A 16498-nucleotide genomic window follows, 5' to 3' on the forward strand; every position below is an offset into this window, starting at 1 on the left:
ACAGAACTGTTTGGCCATAATGACCATTGTTATGTTTGGAGGAAAAAGGGGGAGGCTTGCAAGCCAAAGAACACTATCCCAACCGTGACGCATGGGGGTGGCAGCATCATGTTGTGGGGGTGCTTTGCTGCAGGAGGGGCTGGTGCACTTCACAAAATAGATAGCATCATGAGGGAGGAAAATGATGTGGAGATATTGAAGCAATATCTCAAGACATCAGTTAAGAAGTTAAAGCTTGGTCGCAAATGGGTCTTCCAAATGGACAATGACCCCAAGCATACTTCCAAAGTTGTGGTAAAATGGACAACCAAGTCAAGGTATTGGAGTGGCCATCACAAAGACCTGACCTCAATCCTGTAGAAAATTTGTGGGGAGAACTGAAAAAGCGTGTGCGAGCAAGGAGGCCTACAAACCTGACTCAGTTACACCAGATCTGTCAGGAGGAATGGGCCAAAATTCACCCAACTTATTGTGGGAAGCTAGTGGAAGGCTACCAGAAATGTTTGGCCCAAGTTTAAAAAATGTAAAGGCAATGCTACCAAATACTAATTGAGTGTATGTAAACTTCTGACCCGCTGGGAATGTGATGATAGAAATAAAAGCTTAAATAAATCATTCTCTCTACTATTATTCTGACATTTCACATTCTTAAAATAAAGCAGTGATCCTAACTGACCTAAAACAGGGATTTATTTTACAAGGATTGAATGTCAGGAATTATGTAAAACTGAGTTTAAATGTATTTGGCTCAGGTGTATGTAAACTTCCGACTTCAACTGTATTTAGCTACTGAAACAGATATCGTTTTGCTTTGTTTTTGCAGATCTTTGGGGGAGAAAATTGGGTGACGGGGACGACATTGTTTGCATCCATCAGCTAGCTAGTTTGTTTTCTGACCAGCACTGTCCCAGAGCTTGGGGAATTGTGTTGCTCATGCAGGTGTGTCAGGTGTGCGAGACAACTTTACCAGCGTCATAGCATACGTACCAGTGAAGCACTGTGACATATGAAATACGAGTGATTATCAGGAACCATCACTCCTGTGTTCCAATGGCACGTTGCGTTAGCTATTCCAAGTTTATCATTTTAAAATGCTAATTGATCATTAGAAAATCATTTCGCAATTATGTTAGCACAGCTGAAAACTGTACTGATTAAAGAAGCAATAAAACTGGCTCTCTTTAGACTAGTTGAGTATCTAGAGCATCAGCATTTGTTTTCGATTACAGGCTCAAAATGGCCAGAAACAAATAATTTTCTTCTGAAACTCATCAGTTTATTCTTGTTCTGAGAAATGAAGGCTATTCCATGCAAGAAATTGCCAAGAAACTGAAGCTCTCGTACAACGCTGTGTACTACTCCCTTCAGAGAAGAACGCAAACTGGCTCTAACCAGAATAGAAAGAGGAGTGGGAGGCCCCGGTGCACAACTGAGCAAGAGGACAAGTACATTAGAGTGTCTAGTTTAGAAACAGATGCCTAAACTGGCAGCTTCATTGAACAGTACACGCAAAACACCAGTCTCAACATCAATAATGAAAAGGTGACTCCGGGATGCTGGCCTTCTAGGCAGAGTTGCAAAGAAAAAGCCATATCTCAAACTGACCAATAAAAATAAAATATTAAGATGGGCAAAAGAACACAGACACTTGACAGAGGAACTCTGCCTAGAAGGCCAGCATTTTGTACACTCAGCATATTTAAGCCAATCTAAATGCAAGACAAACAGTGGACTGATGAGCTAGACTTGAACTGTAGAAATCTGTAATTTGGAGCAAGAGGAAGATTAATCTTAGCACTGCCAATTAGAGGAGAAACAAATCTACCCATAACTACAGAGACATAAAACATCTCTCTCTCCTCTGTCTCTCTCTCCCCCCCCCCCCCACTCTCTCTTATACACACAATCACTCTATACTTCCACTTCTCTGTCTCTCTATCCACCCTTCTCTCTCTCGCTCACTCTCTTTCCATCTGGCTCAATGCTAAAAGGCAGATACTATTTTCATTCTGTCCTGCTGTTTGTAGGCTTTCAGCACAAATAAGGCAATGCAAAATACCCCAGTGAGTGTTGTTGTTTGTGGGAGAAATGAGCCATCAGCTATCAGAAAGTCATTGGCCATTATGATACACAGAGTGAATGTACACCCACCACTATACACCATTAGTGATTGTATTTGAAGTCTGTCTGAATCCAAAGCATAGGGGAGGGTATGTGGAATCTCTGGATTCAATTCACCAATTTAGACAGAGCTACAGTAGCATTTTCCCACTAATCTCCACAAAAATGATGACAACGTCAAAACAGGAGCAATTCCTGACCTATTCTAACACTTTTCACAAGCGACTGCAAAAACATTTGAATGTACCTCGATACAACTGACGCTGGGTTCAAATGGAAAAACAATAAAGTGGCTGTGTGAGGGACGACGTGCAAAGACATTTTTATCTGTCGCTAATGGACGCATGGCGTCCCGCTCCTCATGGCTGATTGGCTGGGGCATATAGAACAGTATGGTAATAAAAATAACAAATGAGAACAGGCCATTAGAGTCATTGACGAGCGCAGGGTTCCCACTAATTAATTGATCCTGAAACTTCATGTATTCTGCAGTGGGAGGAACCTTAATTAATCAGCCTCCGTACATCTCCTGGCAGCTGCACCGTACCACAGTCCTCTTCTCTCTCCATCCTTCCTTCCCTCTATCTTTCATTTCTCCTATCCTTGTCTCCATCCCTCATAATGTCTCCTGTTTTAATTGTGGTTTGGAAATTATGCCCTTGGTCCCTGAGGAGAGGGATGGATGGATGGAGGAGAGGGAGGACTTTGAAGAGCAGCCTTCAACATTTCAAAATGCCTTTCAAAGAGCCACTGGCCCCCACCGCCGGCCCCCACCATCCTCCACAAGCCCCCACCATGGGCCCCCACCGGCCCTGATCCCTATCTTCTCTGACTTTCCGGGTGTAATTGATGTGTCCCTCTCAGCCATCCGTCAGGCTGACCAGCGCTCAGTACATTATCCCCCCAGACAGCCACCAGGTTCCTAAGTGATTCCAGCGGCTCAAAGTGTTCCTCACCAGGGCAGAAACACATTTCAATCAATGCCATAAATTACCCTGGCTAATTCCATGCAGTCAATAGCCACGGCACAGAGGTGATGGGAACCCATCTGGGAGAGTGAGATCCAACATTTTATGGTGCAGGAAGGAACGAAGAAAACGGGTAACGTCATACCTCATAGATGAAATGAACGAACAGAAGAGAGGAAAGGGCTTCAGTCAACCTTTCTTTGAATGAGAAGCTCTGAAAGTAGCAGTGGAAAGAAAAGGCTAGCAGAAAGGACAGAGATCTTCACCAATGGAAGAATGGACGCTGGCCACAGCCACATTTCCACTCCAGTGTAATGATTGGATTCTATTAACTTGGCAGAGGAAAGTCAGTTTGTCAGAACAAGCAGCAGCAGCCACTGGTAATAGTTCCTCCCTGGCTTGTTGACACATTTTACCTCTTTCATTTCACAGACAATCTCCCCCCCCCCCCCCCCCCCTCCAACACATCAAACGCTAATGTTTCCTTCAAATTCCTTTTCCTTTCTGTCTGCCAACTTTGACATCACAGGAAATTACAGTGGAATTGGCAGCCTTTTTACTTTCAAGTTCATTCCACTTCCAAAGAAATACCTGTCTAGTCCTGTCATCCGACAGGTCCTTCTGCCGTGCTCCCTGCGCTGTTTGTTCTGCCTCCTGTGGACCAATGTTGCCTCTGTCACATCACTGACGCACAAAGACACAGACACACACACACACACTTAATTGAACACAGGTCCACATTTGCTTGAGGGCGGAGGCTTTCCTTCAGAGATAAAACATAGTTCAGTTGTGCTTTAAGGAGAGGTGGGAGAGACAAAACATTTACATTGACGCCAGACTGCTGGGTTACTGGGTGAGCCTGCTGAGGAGAGCTGGGGCTGGAGCTGTGTGTGTGTGTGTGTGTGTGTGTGTGTGTGTGTGTGTGTGTGTGTGTGTGTGTGTGTGTGTGGGTGCGTGCGTGCGTGCGTGCGTGCGTGCGTGTGTGTGTGTGCGGGTGCGGGTGCGTGTGTGTGTGTGTGTGTGTGTGTGATTTAATACCTGTAGGAGCTCCCAGTCCTTTCCCAGCATCTCACTGGAGTGCTCCAGGCTAAGGGGTGGTCATGGCAGCTCTACCTCCCCAGGGAGAGGACTAAACCTGGGATAGAACTCATCTACACACCTGTCACTGTTCCAGACAACAGCGATTAACCACACACAGACACTTATACAGGAGGCAGAAAAGCATCCCTGCCACAGCAGGCCCAGTCACACTGTCACTGGGAAAAGAGGAGAGGGGATCGATGTTCTGGGGCCATGAATTGTAAAGGTAAACCCCTAGCCAACCTATCCACTACAATTCATAGTGGGAGGGAGTACTGATACAAGCAGTAACCTGGATGGTGAACCAACACTCAGCCTAAACACAACACACAGACACACAGACACACAGACACACGATACATGACAGCCACTAGGGCATCCTGGGTGCCACCGACGCAGGCCTGTGACGTCACGTTGCCTGGCTACCATCCAGCAAGCCTGTCTACAGCACACCAAGCCCTCTGCCTGCCGGGAGCACAATGCATCATGGGGGAAAGACAGTCAGAGGCTTGTCATGTAGCAGTACATCACAGACAGCCCTGTCTGGATCTTTGACCCTCTCTCTCATCGCCTAGTCTCCGTTTGTCTTGCTCTTTATCCTGTAAAGATGAATCTGATGATTCAAATGCTTCCACGTCTCCAGATATAAACTCATTACTTTTCAGTTGGTTATATTTCAGAAATATTTCCGATAATTATAACATTTAGAAGTCCGCTTCCCTTGGCCATAGCGAGGGACAACAACTCATTTTATTTGGCTGATTATTCCGGCCCTATGGTCTTTCACCTTGTTTTCAATAGACCAAAATGGAATTTGTGTGGAGTTTGTTTTGTGTATGTGTGTGTGTGCATTTGGGCCAGGACGATACCAATATCGCGACCCTCGTTAGTATCGTAGCAAGGAAACAAAACACAAATCAGATTTAAATTCTTTAGAAAAACAGCCCTAATGTTGGAAACAAACATTATCTTGTCATCCAGAGTCACATTTATTTAATTTCCAAGCTATAGCAAACCATTTTTGCCATGAAAATAAATATTGCGATACGGGTATTGTCCCGGCTCTTGTGTGCCCGTCCACTACCCAATCATGTATACGTGTGTGAGGGCTAGCCTGTGTACGTGTGTTTTTTCACAAAATCCCTCTCCTCTGCTAGAGTAGGTTTCTGATGCCTGTGTGTATGAGGCAGCCCGGTCACTGCAAAAAGATGGCGATTTCAGACGCTCGAAAAGGTTCCGAAAATGTCGATTATATGCCTTCCTCGGCGCTCACCGCAACAAAAATGTCTACGATTAACCTAGCACTGATGATCGCAATGCGCCTCCGCAATTCACAATGCTCTACCAAGCCATGATAATACTTGATGATGGTTGATGTAAACAGCGGGTTGTTTTAACCCTAACCTTAACCACTCGGGATTAATACCTAAACTTAACCCTCTGAGTTGTTTCTGTTTTAACCTAGTAACTACCCAGAGTTAACCCTGTAATTGAACCCTGTAACCTGAATTAATGCATCAAAAATACACGAGCATTCATAATATGTCGAATTTCAAAGGGAAACTATGAGATCTTGTTGTATGTGGAGCCGGAGTGTGCTGATGTCATCAGAGCAAGCCAGAAGCAGCCTACAGCAAGGAAGTCTCTGACGTGGTCTCTAGTCTCAGTCAGTCTGCACACACACACACACACACCACACCCACACACACACAGCCACGCTGGATAGACCCTGGGGTCCAGCTATAATCAGGGACAACAATGAGAATAACATAGTGGAAAGCTAATATTGAACATGAGAATGGGAGAGTAAATAATGAAAACAGTTTAAATGACACAGTTCATAAAGCAGTCTCCACTGCTTTATGAACAGTGTGGATTACTGGGTCGTACTGTGTACAGCATTTACTTCAGAATACACTGGGTCTGGCCTCCCGAGTGGCGCAGTGGTCTAAGGCTGTGCCACTAGAGATTCTGGGTTCGGGTCCAGGCTCTGTCGCAGCTGGCCGCGACTGGGTGACCCATGGGGCGGCGTACAATTGGCAAAGCGTCGTCTGGGTTAGGGGAGGGTTTGGCCTGTAGGGATGTCCTTGTCCCATTGCGCACTAGTGACTCCTGTGGCGGGCCAGGCGCAGTGCACACTGACACGGTCACCAGGTGTACAGTGCTTCCTCCGACACATTAGTGCGGCTGGCTTCCGTGTTAAGTGGGCATTGTGTCAAGAAGCAGTGCGGCTTGGTTGGTTGCGTTTTGGAGGCACGGACGCACGGCTGTCGACCTTTGCCTTTCCCGAGTCTGTAGAGACAAGACTGTAACTACCAATTGGATACCATGAAATTGGGGAGAAAAAGGGGTAAAAAAAATTATACATTGGGTCTGAGTGTGTGTGTGCGTGCGCATGGGTGCATACATTTTTTAAATAAATGTAATCTGAAAGAATGAAGTCTGTTTGTCCTCTTCAATATCATCTGTCCTCTCACTATGTGGGCAACAAAACTTGGCGAGACACATTATAACTCAGACCATCAGGCCAGGTTAAATATAGCAGTACAGCAGGGGGACGAGAGCATTCTACCCAGAATAGACTGGCCTGCTTTCAACCAGCCAACCAACCAACCAAACTGACTGAGCCATTGTTCTAGTCTCTGTATTGAGACATACAGTATCTCTAACTCACTACACACATGCATGTACGCAGACCCACACACATGCACGTACGCACACATACAAACAAACACACACACTTACACCTGTCGTGACTTGACTTTAACATTCATCTGAAGACTGCTATTTATCTAATTAATTAACTAACTAGGTTTAATTGTTACCCGATTATATTAATCATGTAACAATTAACTCATTAGGATCTGGGGCACCACGAGAGCGGTTCTTTAAAAAGTTACCATCTCCCAAATTGAACTCTAAAATCAATAAACAGTCAACTTATTAATCATAACCTCGTACAATATCACCATTCTGAACAGTCGTAACCTCCTTGCATCTGCAAGAAACCTAGCCTTACTTATGATTCAGTACTACACAAATTGATTTAATTATTTTTTGACTGACTAATTCAATGGGAACACAAGATAAACATACATACCTTGCACCGGTTATTGACTAGAGACTTAATATGCTGAAAACAACAGGTCCCTAGTGGACATGGCTGCGTGTTAAAGAAGAGAGGGACAGAGACACTTAACATTGGTACATTCAGAAACTACTCTTACCTACAGTAACCATTTACTTCGCACACAAATCACCACCCGCTTTGAGTAAGAAATCATGAATGTATTTACGTGAAATGCCTGGGTTCACCGGGGATGTCTCGGTGAACAGGTCAGCCTTGGAAAGGGGGTTGGGCCTTTTCGTGGCACGCTTGTAAGGCTTTGATTGTACTAAATGGTTCCAACAAGTCTTCTACTGTTGTCCTCTTTTGTAGTTGTCCAGTGTCCGATGACTTGTCGTGTAGTCCTGAACACAACTACAGAGTTGAATTTGACTTGTCGTGTAGTCCTGAACAGAACTACAGAGTTGAATTTGACTTGTCGTGTAGTCCTGAACAGAACTACAGAGTTGAATTTGACTTGTCGTGTAGTCCTGAACACAACTACAGAGTTGAATTTGACTTGTCGTGTAGTCCTGAACAGAACTACAGAGTTGAATTTGCTTCCATTCGCTCTTGAAGACTTGATTTACAACAGGGCGTGAGTTGTTAACCCCCACTAGTTATTTTCTTCCCCCTCTGGGGTGAGAGGGGGTCTGATTTAAGTTATTCATTGCAAAACTGATCTGACCTATTTGGATTCTCGTGGACAGTCATGACACACCTGAATCATTGTCTTAGTGAAGTGCAACTCTGGGCTGTGAGATACAGATTTTGACTGTTGCTAGAATGACTTCCCAGTACTGGGTTTGGTTTCATCACACTACAGACATCAACGAGCCCATTTCAGAGCGAGACAATGGGGAACGCATTGATGAACACCGCTGACAATACCAGATGCCAGCCACGGAAATAAGAGCGGTGGCACTGCATGGCACTTTGGGCTAAATCTGAAATGAAATACAATAGATAGTGTTCCAAATGAGAAACAAATATCCCTTGTAATGCTACTTATGACAACTGTGACAGGTCCTGTAATCTATTGTACAGAGGATGCTTTCTCAATCACACTGAGATACTTACTAGTCAATCTGACACACTACTGTACCATGACATGATACACTCAGAGAACACAGCATGGCTTGGTATTAAAGTACACTCAAATCAAGTGTCAACCATCAGGGAGGAAAATTGTTTTTTTCCTGGTATATCGCATGGGGGCCCTAGGGAGCAAACTCCTGGCCCTAGGGAGCAAACTCCTGGCCCTAGGGAGCAAACTCCTGACCTTAGGGAGCAAGTGTGCAACAAAACAGTAGCACAATTTTAAAGCATCTTCCTCATATGGACATAGTGTACATACCTGCTGTTGAGGGTACTGCATGCCGCCCATGCCCGCCTGGCCCCTCCCCTGCATTCCCATTGGGTATCTGTGTGTAGCGGGCGATCCGTATGGCTGGCTGGGGTAGGGCCCGCCCTGCTGCTGCTGAGAGTAGGGGTTGTTGCCCATCCCGTAGAGATGGGAGCGCTTCATAGCCATGAAGTCCACGGAAGCCACCTAGGGGGAACACCGGAGAAGGGAGAGAAAAGGGTTAGTGCCACTTTTTATTGCAATACTTTTAGAAAATCTATTCATACCGTATGCAGTTAAGAGCGCACCAAAATGCATGATTCACTGTCAGATCTCTCCAGGGGGTTGACGCCCCTAGGCCTAGACCTCCCTACAAAGGGTTCTCTCGGGTGAATCTAGTCCATATCCACAACTGGTTAGTGGACTACAGGGGTATAATATAACAGTAATATCAAATACTTCTGTTTGTCAAATACCCTTCTTCTGTTTGAACAACTGTTACACAGCACACTGAACCTGAAAAGAGAGAGGTGCCAGGAGCAATCTATTCCTTTCAAGTATTTCACATTTACAGGTTATTTTCTGGGTCTCGGTGAGTTAACGGGAAAATCGTAGCCAAAATGTCAGGCTGTTAATCCGTCACCTGCATTGTGGATTCGTGAGCAAGGCAGATTATGTGGAGTGTGATGTCTCCTCGCCGCTGTGCTGCATCATGGATGATTTATGACATGTGTTGCCTCTGTCTGTCTCAGACAGACATGGGGCTACGTGTGGCTCATCTCCTGCCTCCATCAACAATAGCTCCACATCCCCACTCAATAAGGCCTGAACCCAACCCTGTTGGGAGAAGCAGAATGGCCTACTGTACTGTATTGCACATGCTGCCTGGCTGCTCATCAAGGGACAATATCCAGGAGACATGTCACAGAGAAAATACCAAGGCATTCATTCAGTTGGGGAAAGTTCTACTATGTTTTCTTTCCAAACACTTTTATGTAGTAAATGCAATATGTCATAAAAATAATATAAAATAATAAATCAATATTCTGTGAGAAGGGAGTGATGGATGGTGTTTTCTGTTTCCTGCTCTTTATAGCTTGTTCTGCAACCAATCACCTCTCCAACTAACCACACATTTACCACAGACTGTACCCACAGACCAAGGACCACAACCACCATGCCTATTGACCACAGTGACCATAACCTGACCACATATAGAACAGAGATATGCTACTGAATATGTTGTATGTGGAGTATGTATAGGCAAGACAAACACATTTTCACAATTTCACTAATATTTATCAAAATCAACAAATCACACCTTGTTTCTGGGCTCGTTCAGTCGATTTGACCTAATTAAGTAGACTCATGTTGAAAAATAATGCTAAAAGAATCATTTATATTCCTAAACGATCCGTTGAAAATGATACTGTTGCTGCTTCCTGTTGTCATGGCTTTTTGATTTATAGCCCAGTGTGGAAACACTGGTTAGAAATGTCCACGTTAATAATGGATTAAGCTGAAATATGTCGGGATATTTTGAAGAACAAAAATGTCAAATTACCGTCTACACACACGGATCTGATTTGTGTTCAGATTACTAGTATTTTGCTCAATTAGTACCTTGTAAACTGCACTTTGAAAATGACAACTGCTTTCTAAGTCCTGTGACGGACAGGCGCGTATAACAAAGTGAACGGTACCAAACCAAAGAAATGAATCTGTTTAAAAGCAGTCACCAATCTGAGGTCATTTCACTCAATTGTATGAGGTAAACAATGTGACCTTGTGTTAGCACATTATAAAATCATTTTATATGGCAAAATATCAATTTTGGATGATATTATATGTTGCCCACTCACAAACTATTGCAGCAATTACATCTATTTCCCACTCATTTAACCATTTAGAGAGTGTGAAAAAAAATACACTCAACACAATGTGTCTACTATGTAACATGTGGTCCCTACGACAATGTGATGGAAAGGTTTAAGGCTGAGAAAACATTATCTGGGTACCACATACACTGAACAAAAACATAAACGCAACATGCAACAATTTAAAAGTTTTGACTGAATTACAGTTCATATAAGAAAATCAGTTCATTGAAATAAATTCATTAGACCCTAATCTACTAATTTCACATGACTGGGCAGGGGTGCAGCCATGGTTGGGCCTGGGAGGGCATTGGCCCGCCCACTGAACAGCCAGGCCCACCCACTGGGGAGCCAGGCCCAGCCAATCAACGTGATCTGTGGTTGTAAAGAAATTTGTGCACAAAACTTGAGATAGATAAGCTTTTTGAGCATTTGCAACATTTCTGGGACCTTTTATTTCAGCTCATGAAACATGAGACCAACACTTTACACTTTACATGTTGCTTTTACATGTATATTTTTAGATAAAGCCACATAATCACACATACACGAGAATGATACAAGCCTATTACATAAAGTACACCCAAATGTGTGAGGTTCAAAGGTTCATTCTTTGGAACAATATTGTTTTGGAGGAATAGCATTATCCACATGACCCTCTTTAAACTTCATCACTTTAAACCTAGAACACATAATAGCCACTTTTAGTATTTCTGAATTCTCCCTACCTGCAGCAGTGTGTCTGTCTTTCCCTCACTGCCTGCCTCCCTACCTGCAGCAGTGTGTCTGCCTTTCCCTCCCTGCCTGCCTCCCTACCTGCAGCAGTGTGTCTGCCTTTCCCTCCCTGCCTGCCTCCCTACCTGCAGCAGTGTCTCTGCCTTTCCCTCCCTGCCTGCCTCCCTACCTGCAGCAGTGTGTCTGCCTTTCCCTCCCTGCCTGCCTCCCTACCTGCAGCAGTGTGTCTGCCTTTCCCTCCCTGCCTGCCTCCCTACCTGCAGCAGTGTCTCTGCCTTTCCCTCCCTGCCTGCCTCCCTACCTGCAGCAGTGTGTCTGCCTTTCCCTCCCTGCCTGCCTCCCTACCTGCAGCAGTGTGTCTGCCTTTCCCTCCCTGCCTGCCTCCCTACCTGCAGCAGTGTGTCTGCCTTTCCCTCCCTGCCTGCCTAACACTCCTATTAATTAGACAGGCGAATGGCTAAAGGGTACCGCTCTTCAATCCACACATCCAGGGCACGGCGCCGCTCACTCTGCTCTGATACGAGACACACTCAGGTCGCACCTCCCTCCTTCCACTCTCCTCCTCAGGTCATCTCAAGTGGGTCCCCCTTTCCCCAAAACGCTGAGCGCAACAAATCTCCTCGTGTCACTTCCGAGTTCAGAATGCCACTGCTACGCTAAGACGAAGAATTAGGGCTCCTAAGATTGGGGAAGGAAACACACACACTATTCAATTGGAAGGAGACAGAGAAATGCTGAAATGTCTAAGAGTTACCTCTTAAAGTTACACCATAACGGCAAGCCATGGAGGCTGCAGCAACATAACTTGATTTCCTAGACTGATTTTAGAAATGTTTTTTCCAATGCTGTCCTGTAAAGTTCTATCAAATGAGATTTCATCCCAAACTAGGCCTATTTCTGGGGATGAGTTAACTGCATAGCTCATTCTATACCAAAAGACTACCTTTGATGAGGAACTGTTGTCCCTTGGAGAAACATCTGTACTTTTGAAAAGAGATGAATAATATGAATTGAATCATGTTTTCGCCAAAAGGGAGTGTAAATAAAACAGTCACGGGGAATAGAGTAAAATAGCTTTTATTTGTTCCAATGTATTTTCAGTTTTGTTCATCTGGGCATGCCATTCAATTGAGCTGTTAAGAGACACTACTACATCTGAAATTCAATTGATGAACTCCCCTGCAGTTTTCAACTCTCGTGAGCTTATTGCAAAACAAAGCTATTAAGAAAGAACACGAGCAAAATTAGTATCGGGTGAAACCTGTTAAATTGCTTTTCAGACTTCTATTGACTCTGATTTTATGACTTCAAAATGGTTTCAGTCTTTCACATTAATGTGCAAAGTTGTTAATCAGCAAAAATAAAACACTCCCCACAAAACAATGTGAAATGTGAATTATAAAACAACAGAATTTACTAATAAAAATCAAATAGATATAAAAGCAATATGATTTAATGGTTATTATTATAATTTCATTTTGAATGTGGGTACATAAATCAAAGATTTATTGGCTAATTTAACTGTTTGCCACCTATACGCAGTTGTGTGATTGTGTTTCCGTGTGTGTGTGTGTGTGTGTGTGTGTGTGTGTGTGTGTGTCTGCCTGCATGTGTCCATATGCAGCTCCATCATAAACTGCTAGTCTTGGAACTGTTGAAAGGAGAAACCAGTGTCAGCCCAGCTCACAAACACACACACACATGGATACAACACTGCAGTCAGGCCAGTCACAGTGACCATCACTGTCCTGTCCTCCACACAGATGACCAAATCACCACCTCCCTCCAACAGAAAGATTGTCGCACCAGCCACTGCTGCTAACCTGTGTTTATCCTCTCTCCTCTAGCATGGGTTTGGTCCAAGGCTGAGCTGGATGGATGGTCCAGAGGGAGAGAAGCGAGGTCTGAGCCCGCCCAGAGAAAAGCCCTGTTGGCTAGCTGTAGTTGGCTGCTCTGGTCCAGTCCCAAGCCTGACAGCATCGTGAGCATTTGTCCATACATCATACTGGATACCAGTATGCAAACACTATGTGTACATCACAAGAAACAAAGAGAACCAATCACCAATGTTTAATGTAATTAGCTATACTGTAGACGGATATTATTCTCCATCCATTGTACCAACCCCTGTCCCCTGAGAATTGACATGCAGACACAGAAACAACAGACAATCTGAATGACATCCTTTCCAAGTAAAGAAGCACAAAATCCGCCGCTTCCTATGAAACCACATGGCTGTGCCTGCAGTACAAAGCACTGCGTTAGCCCGAAACACAGACGGTTACGGCCCGCTGTTTCATACTGAAGAGAACAGGGAGGAAGAGACTGCAGGGTTGGGGAGGGGAGGGGAGATCGACTTCCATATTAATGTGTGCAAATTCCCCACTCCTGCTGACTAAGATTAGAAAATTAATTTCATGGATGCAAAGACAATACCGATGTCATCAAGCGGAGAGGAGAGGAGCAGGCAGGTTAACTCTTCGTTGCCCAGTCACGATGACAGCAAAATACACAGATAATCTGACAGGCAAATGTTGAGTACATGCATTCTTTGGAATAATTTACAGGTAAAAGCTCTTGTCAAGTCTTTTACACAGTCACTGATATTTAACTACTAGCCTGAATGGTTTTGTGTCATGCATCTTCTAAACTGATATTACAAAGGGGCTCCACATAACATTCAGGCTAGTAGTACTCTGCTGGTAAACGGTTAAATAACCCTACAACAACATTGACCGTATGGTCCACGCTCCCCTGGCAGTGTAAAGAAGCAGAAGCTTTCCCAGGACTGAACGTTTGTCAGTGAATATTTATAAATACAAAATCTCATTCCGCTTGACACATCAACCCTCGCCGCGTTGCAAAGTGTCTCTTTACAAATGTCAGCGGTGAGCGTGTGAATGGTCCGTGGGGAGTCGTGGCGGGCAAATTGGCTTTGCTCAGCCCAACAGGCTCAGTTCTGGGTGGCACAGGCAGCTAGGCATGAAGGCCGGCTACGAATGAGAAGCATGAAATTATCACAGAGAGGGAGAGAGGGAGGGAGGGAGGGACAGAGAGGGAGGGAGGGAGGGAGGGAGGGAGGGAGGGAGGGAGGGAGGGACAGAGAGGGACAGAGGGAGAGAGGGACAGAGAGGGAGAGAGGGAGGGAAGGAGGGACAGAGAGGGAGAGAGAGAGGGAGGGAGGGAGGGAGGGAGGGAGGGAGGGAGGGAGGGAGGGAGGGAGGGAGGGAGGGAGGGAGGGAGGGAGGGAGGGAGGGAGGGAGGGAGGGACAGAGAGGGACAGAGGGAGAGAGGGACAGAGAGGGAGAGAGGGAGGGAAGGAGGGACAGAGAGGGAGAGAGGGAGGGAGGGAGGGAAGGAGGGAGGGAGGGAGGGAGGGAGGGAGGGAGGGAGGGAGGGAGGGAGGGAGGGAGGGAGGGAGGGAGGGACAGAGGGGGAGAGAGGGAGGGAGGGAGGGACAGAGAGGGAGAGAGGGAGGGATGGAGGGACAGAGAGGGAGAGAGCGAGGGATGGAGGGACAGAGAGGGAGAGAGGGAGAGAGGGAGGGAGGGAGGGAGGGAGGGAGGGAGAGAGAGAAGAAGAAAGACAGAGAAAGAGAGCCAGATAGATAGTGAGAGAGAGAATAGAACGAGATAGAAAGCGAGAGACAGATATAGAGGTAGAGAGAGAGAGGAGGCAGATAAGAGTGTGTTGTCATGCAGGCAGGCAGGCAGCAGCAGTAGCATCATACTATTGTGTTGAGATCATGCTGGTAATTGCTCTCCCTGGTGTTAGGATGCTGAGGCTGCTAAGGTGCCAGTCGGTGAGAGTGCCCTCCGCATTTGACACCAATATTTACAACACATCCCTGTGCGTCTGCAAACGCATCCCCCCTGCGCTAAGGAAAAGTGGCTGAGCGTTTGGTTCCTCACGGCGAGCACGCAGCCGTCATTAGAGCAGGCAACAGAGGAGGGATGGAGGGGGGCGAGGGGGAGAGCGGGAGAGGAGGGGAGCTCATCTGTCTGAGGAGAGATTGGGGTCAGACGATGGCAGGAACTCTTTTCCTCATGGAAAAAGACTGAGACTGAGGAGGAAAAAAGCTCAATGACAAAATGAGAGGTGTGCGACGATGGACACACACCAGAACAGAATGAAAACAAATAAAGAACTTAACAGAAAGAGACACATTCAAAACAGCTTGGACCCAAACAACTTGGGCAAAGATTCTGCCAACAACCAGCCCAGCTCTCACCACACCAGATCCATGCCAGTATCCTGTGTCCCTCGCCAGTCAGTCGACAGTAATGAATTGTCAGTGTTATGCCCGGTCTGCAATGGTAGTGCCACTGCCAGCAGATGCACCCATTCATTCTACCATTAAATCCTCCGAGCCACATAAATAGATGATGAGACCTATCTCTGCTGGCTGGCTGGCCGGCTAGCTGGTGTCTGAGGAGTCTTAGAGGAGCTCTCCTGATCTCTGATATTGATGTAGAGGAGGAGGAAGAGGAGGCGGATGCTGCCTGTCTCTCCCAGCCTCTCTGAGGAGCTGGCCTGCGCTGGGTTGGAGTGCTAGACGCTTCACTTCCTGTCAGCAGAAACCCTGAGAAAGAGTTTCAGCCGCCACACAGTTATTTCATGTGAGGGAGGGGAGTCGTGGCACGAGAGGAATGTGCTCCACTTTCCCTCCCAGTCAGCCAGAGACGGAGAGCCAGGCAGGCCAGGCAGAGAGGCATGCTGCTGGAGAGACGAGACGACGGGCCAGACGGCCACAGCCGCATGACAGAGGGAAAAACACAACAATAACCCCATTGCTCCAGGGAGGATAGGAGACTATGTGTTTATCAAGAAATCTGCCGTGTTTTTTTCTCTCTCTTTAGAGACCAGGCCTGCCATAAACACTGATATTAAATATACACCAGTTATTCAGGGGAATTACCATCTACGCTAATAGAATGGTCTGGAAGGGGAAGTAATAGTTTACGGCTCCAATAACTATAAATGAGGCAGAATTATCAAGCGTGTTTATGAATTAGCAATGGCTATTCCCCAGTAATGTGTTCAGAGAAGGGGAAAAATACATAAGTGAATATTAAGAGGAGCAATAGATACACAAATGAAGCTAAAGGCTCCTCTGGGCAGAACTACACTCGCTCCTTCATCCATCAGCCTCTCTGTGTCTAGCTGTTCTAATAAACAGGCTATTCAGCTGCCGCCGTAACCACAGAGCAAGACGGGCATGGCCTCAAGTAGAGGATTAGAAAAATGGAAGACTGCGCACTTACTA

General features: G+C 45.8%; 1 protein-coding gene across 2 annotated transcripts in view; it reads right to left on the reverse strand.

Moving 5' to 3' along the window:
• The window catches only part of LOC110505402 (AT-rich interactive domain-containing protein 1B), a 223576-nt gene that overhangs the window by 184568 nt on the left and 22510 nt on the right, over positions 1-16498 (reverse strand). For both annotated transcript variants that reach the window (XM_036962211.1, XM_021584599.2), the window contains exon 2: positions 8633-8827. In XM_036962211.1, the coding sequence (XP_036818106.1) occupies positions 8633-8827 (195 nt within the window). The remainder of the gene's footprint in view (positions 1-8632; positions 8828-16498) is intronic.

This window comes from Oncorhynchus mykiss, chromosome 25 (assembly GCF_013265735.2).
Source record: "Oncorhynchus mykiss isolate Arlee chromosome 25, USDA_OmykA_1.1, whole genome shotgun sequence".
NCBI lineage: Eukaryota > Metazoa > Chordata > Actinopteri > Salmoniformes > Salmonidae > Oncorhynchus > Oncorhynchus mykiss.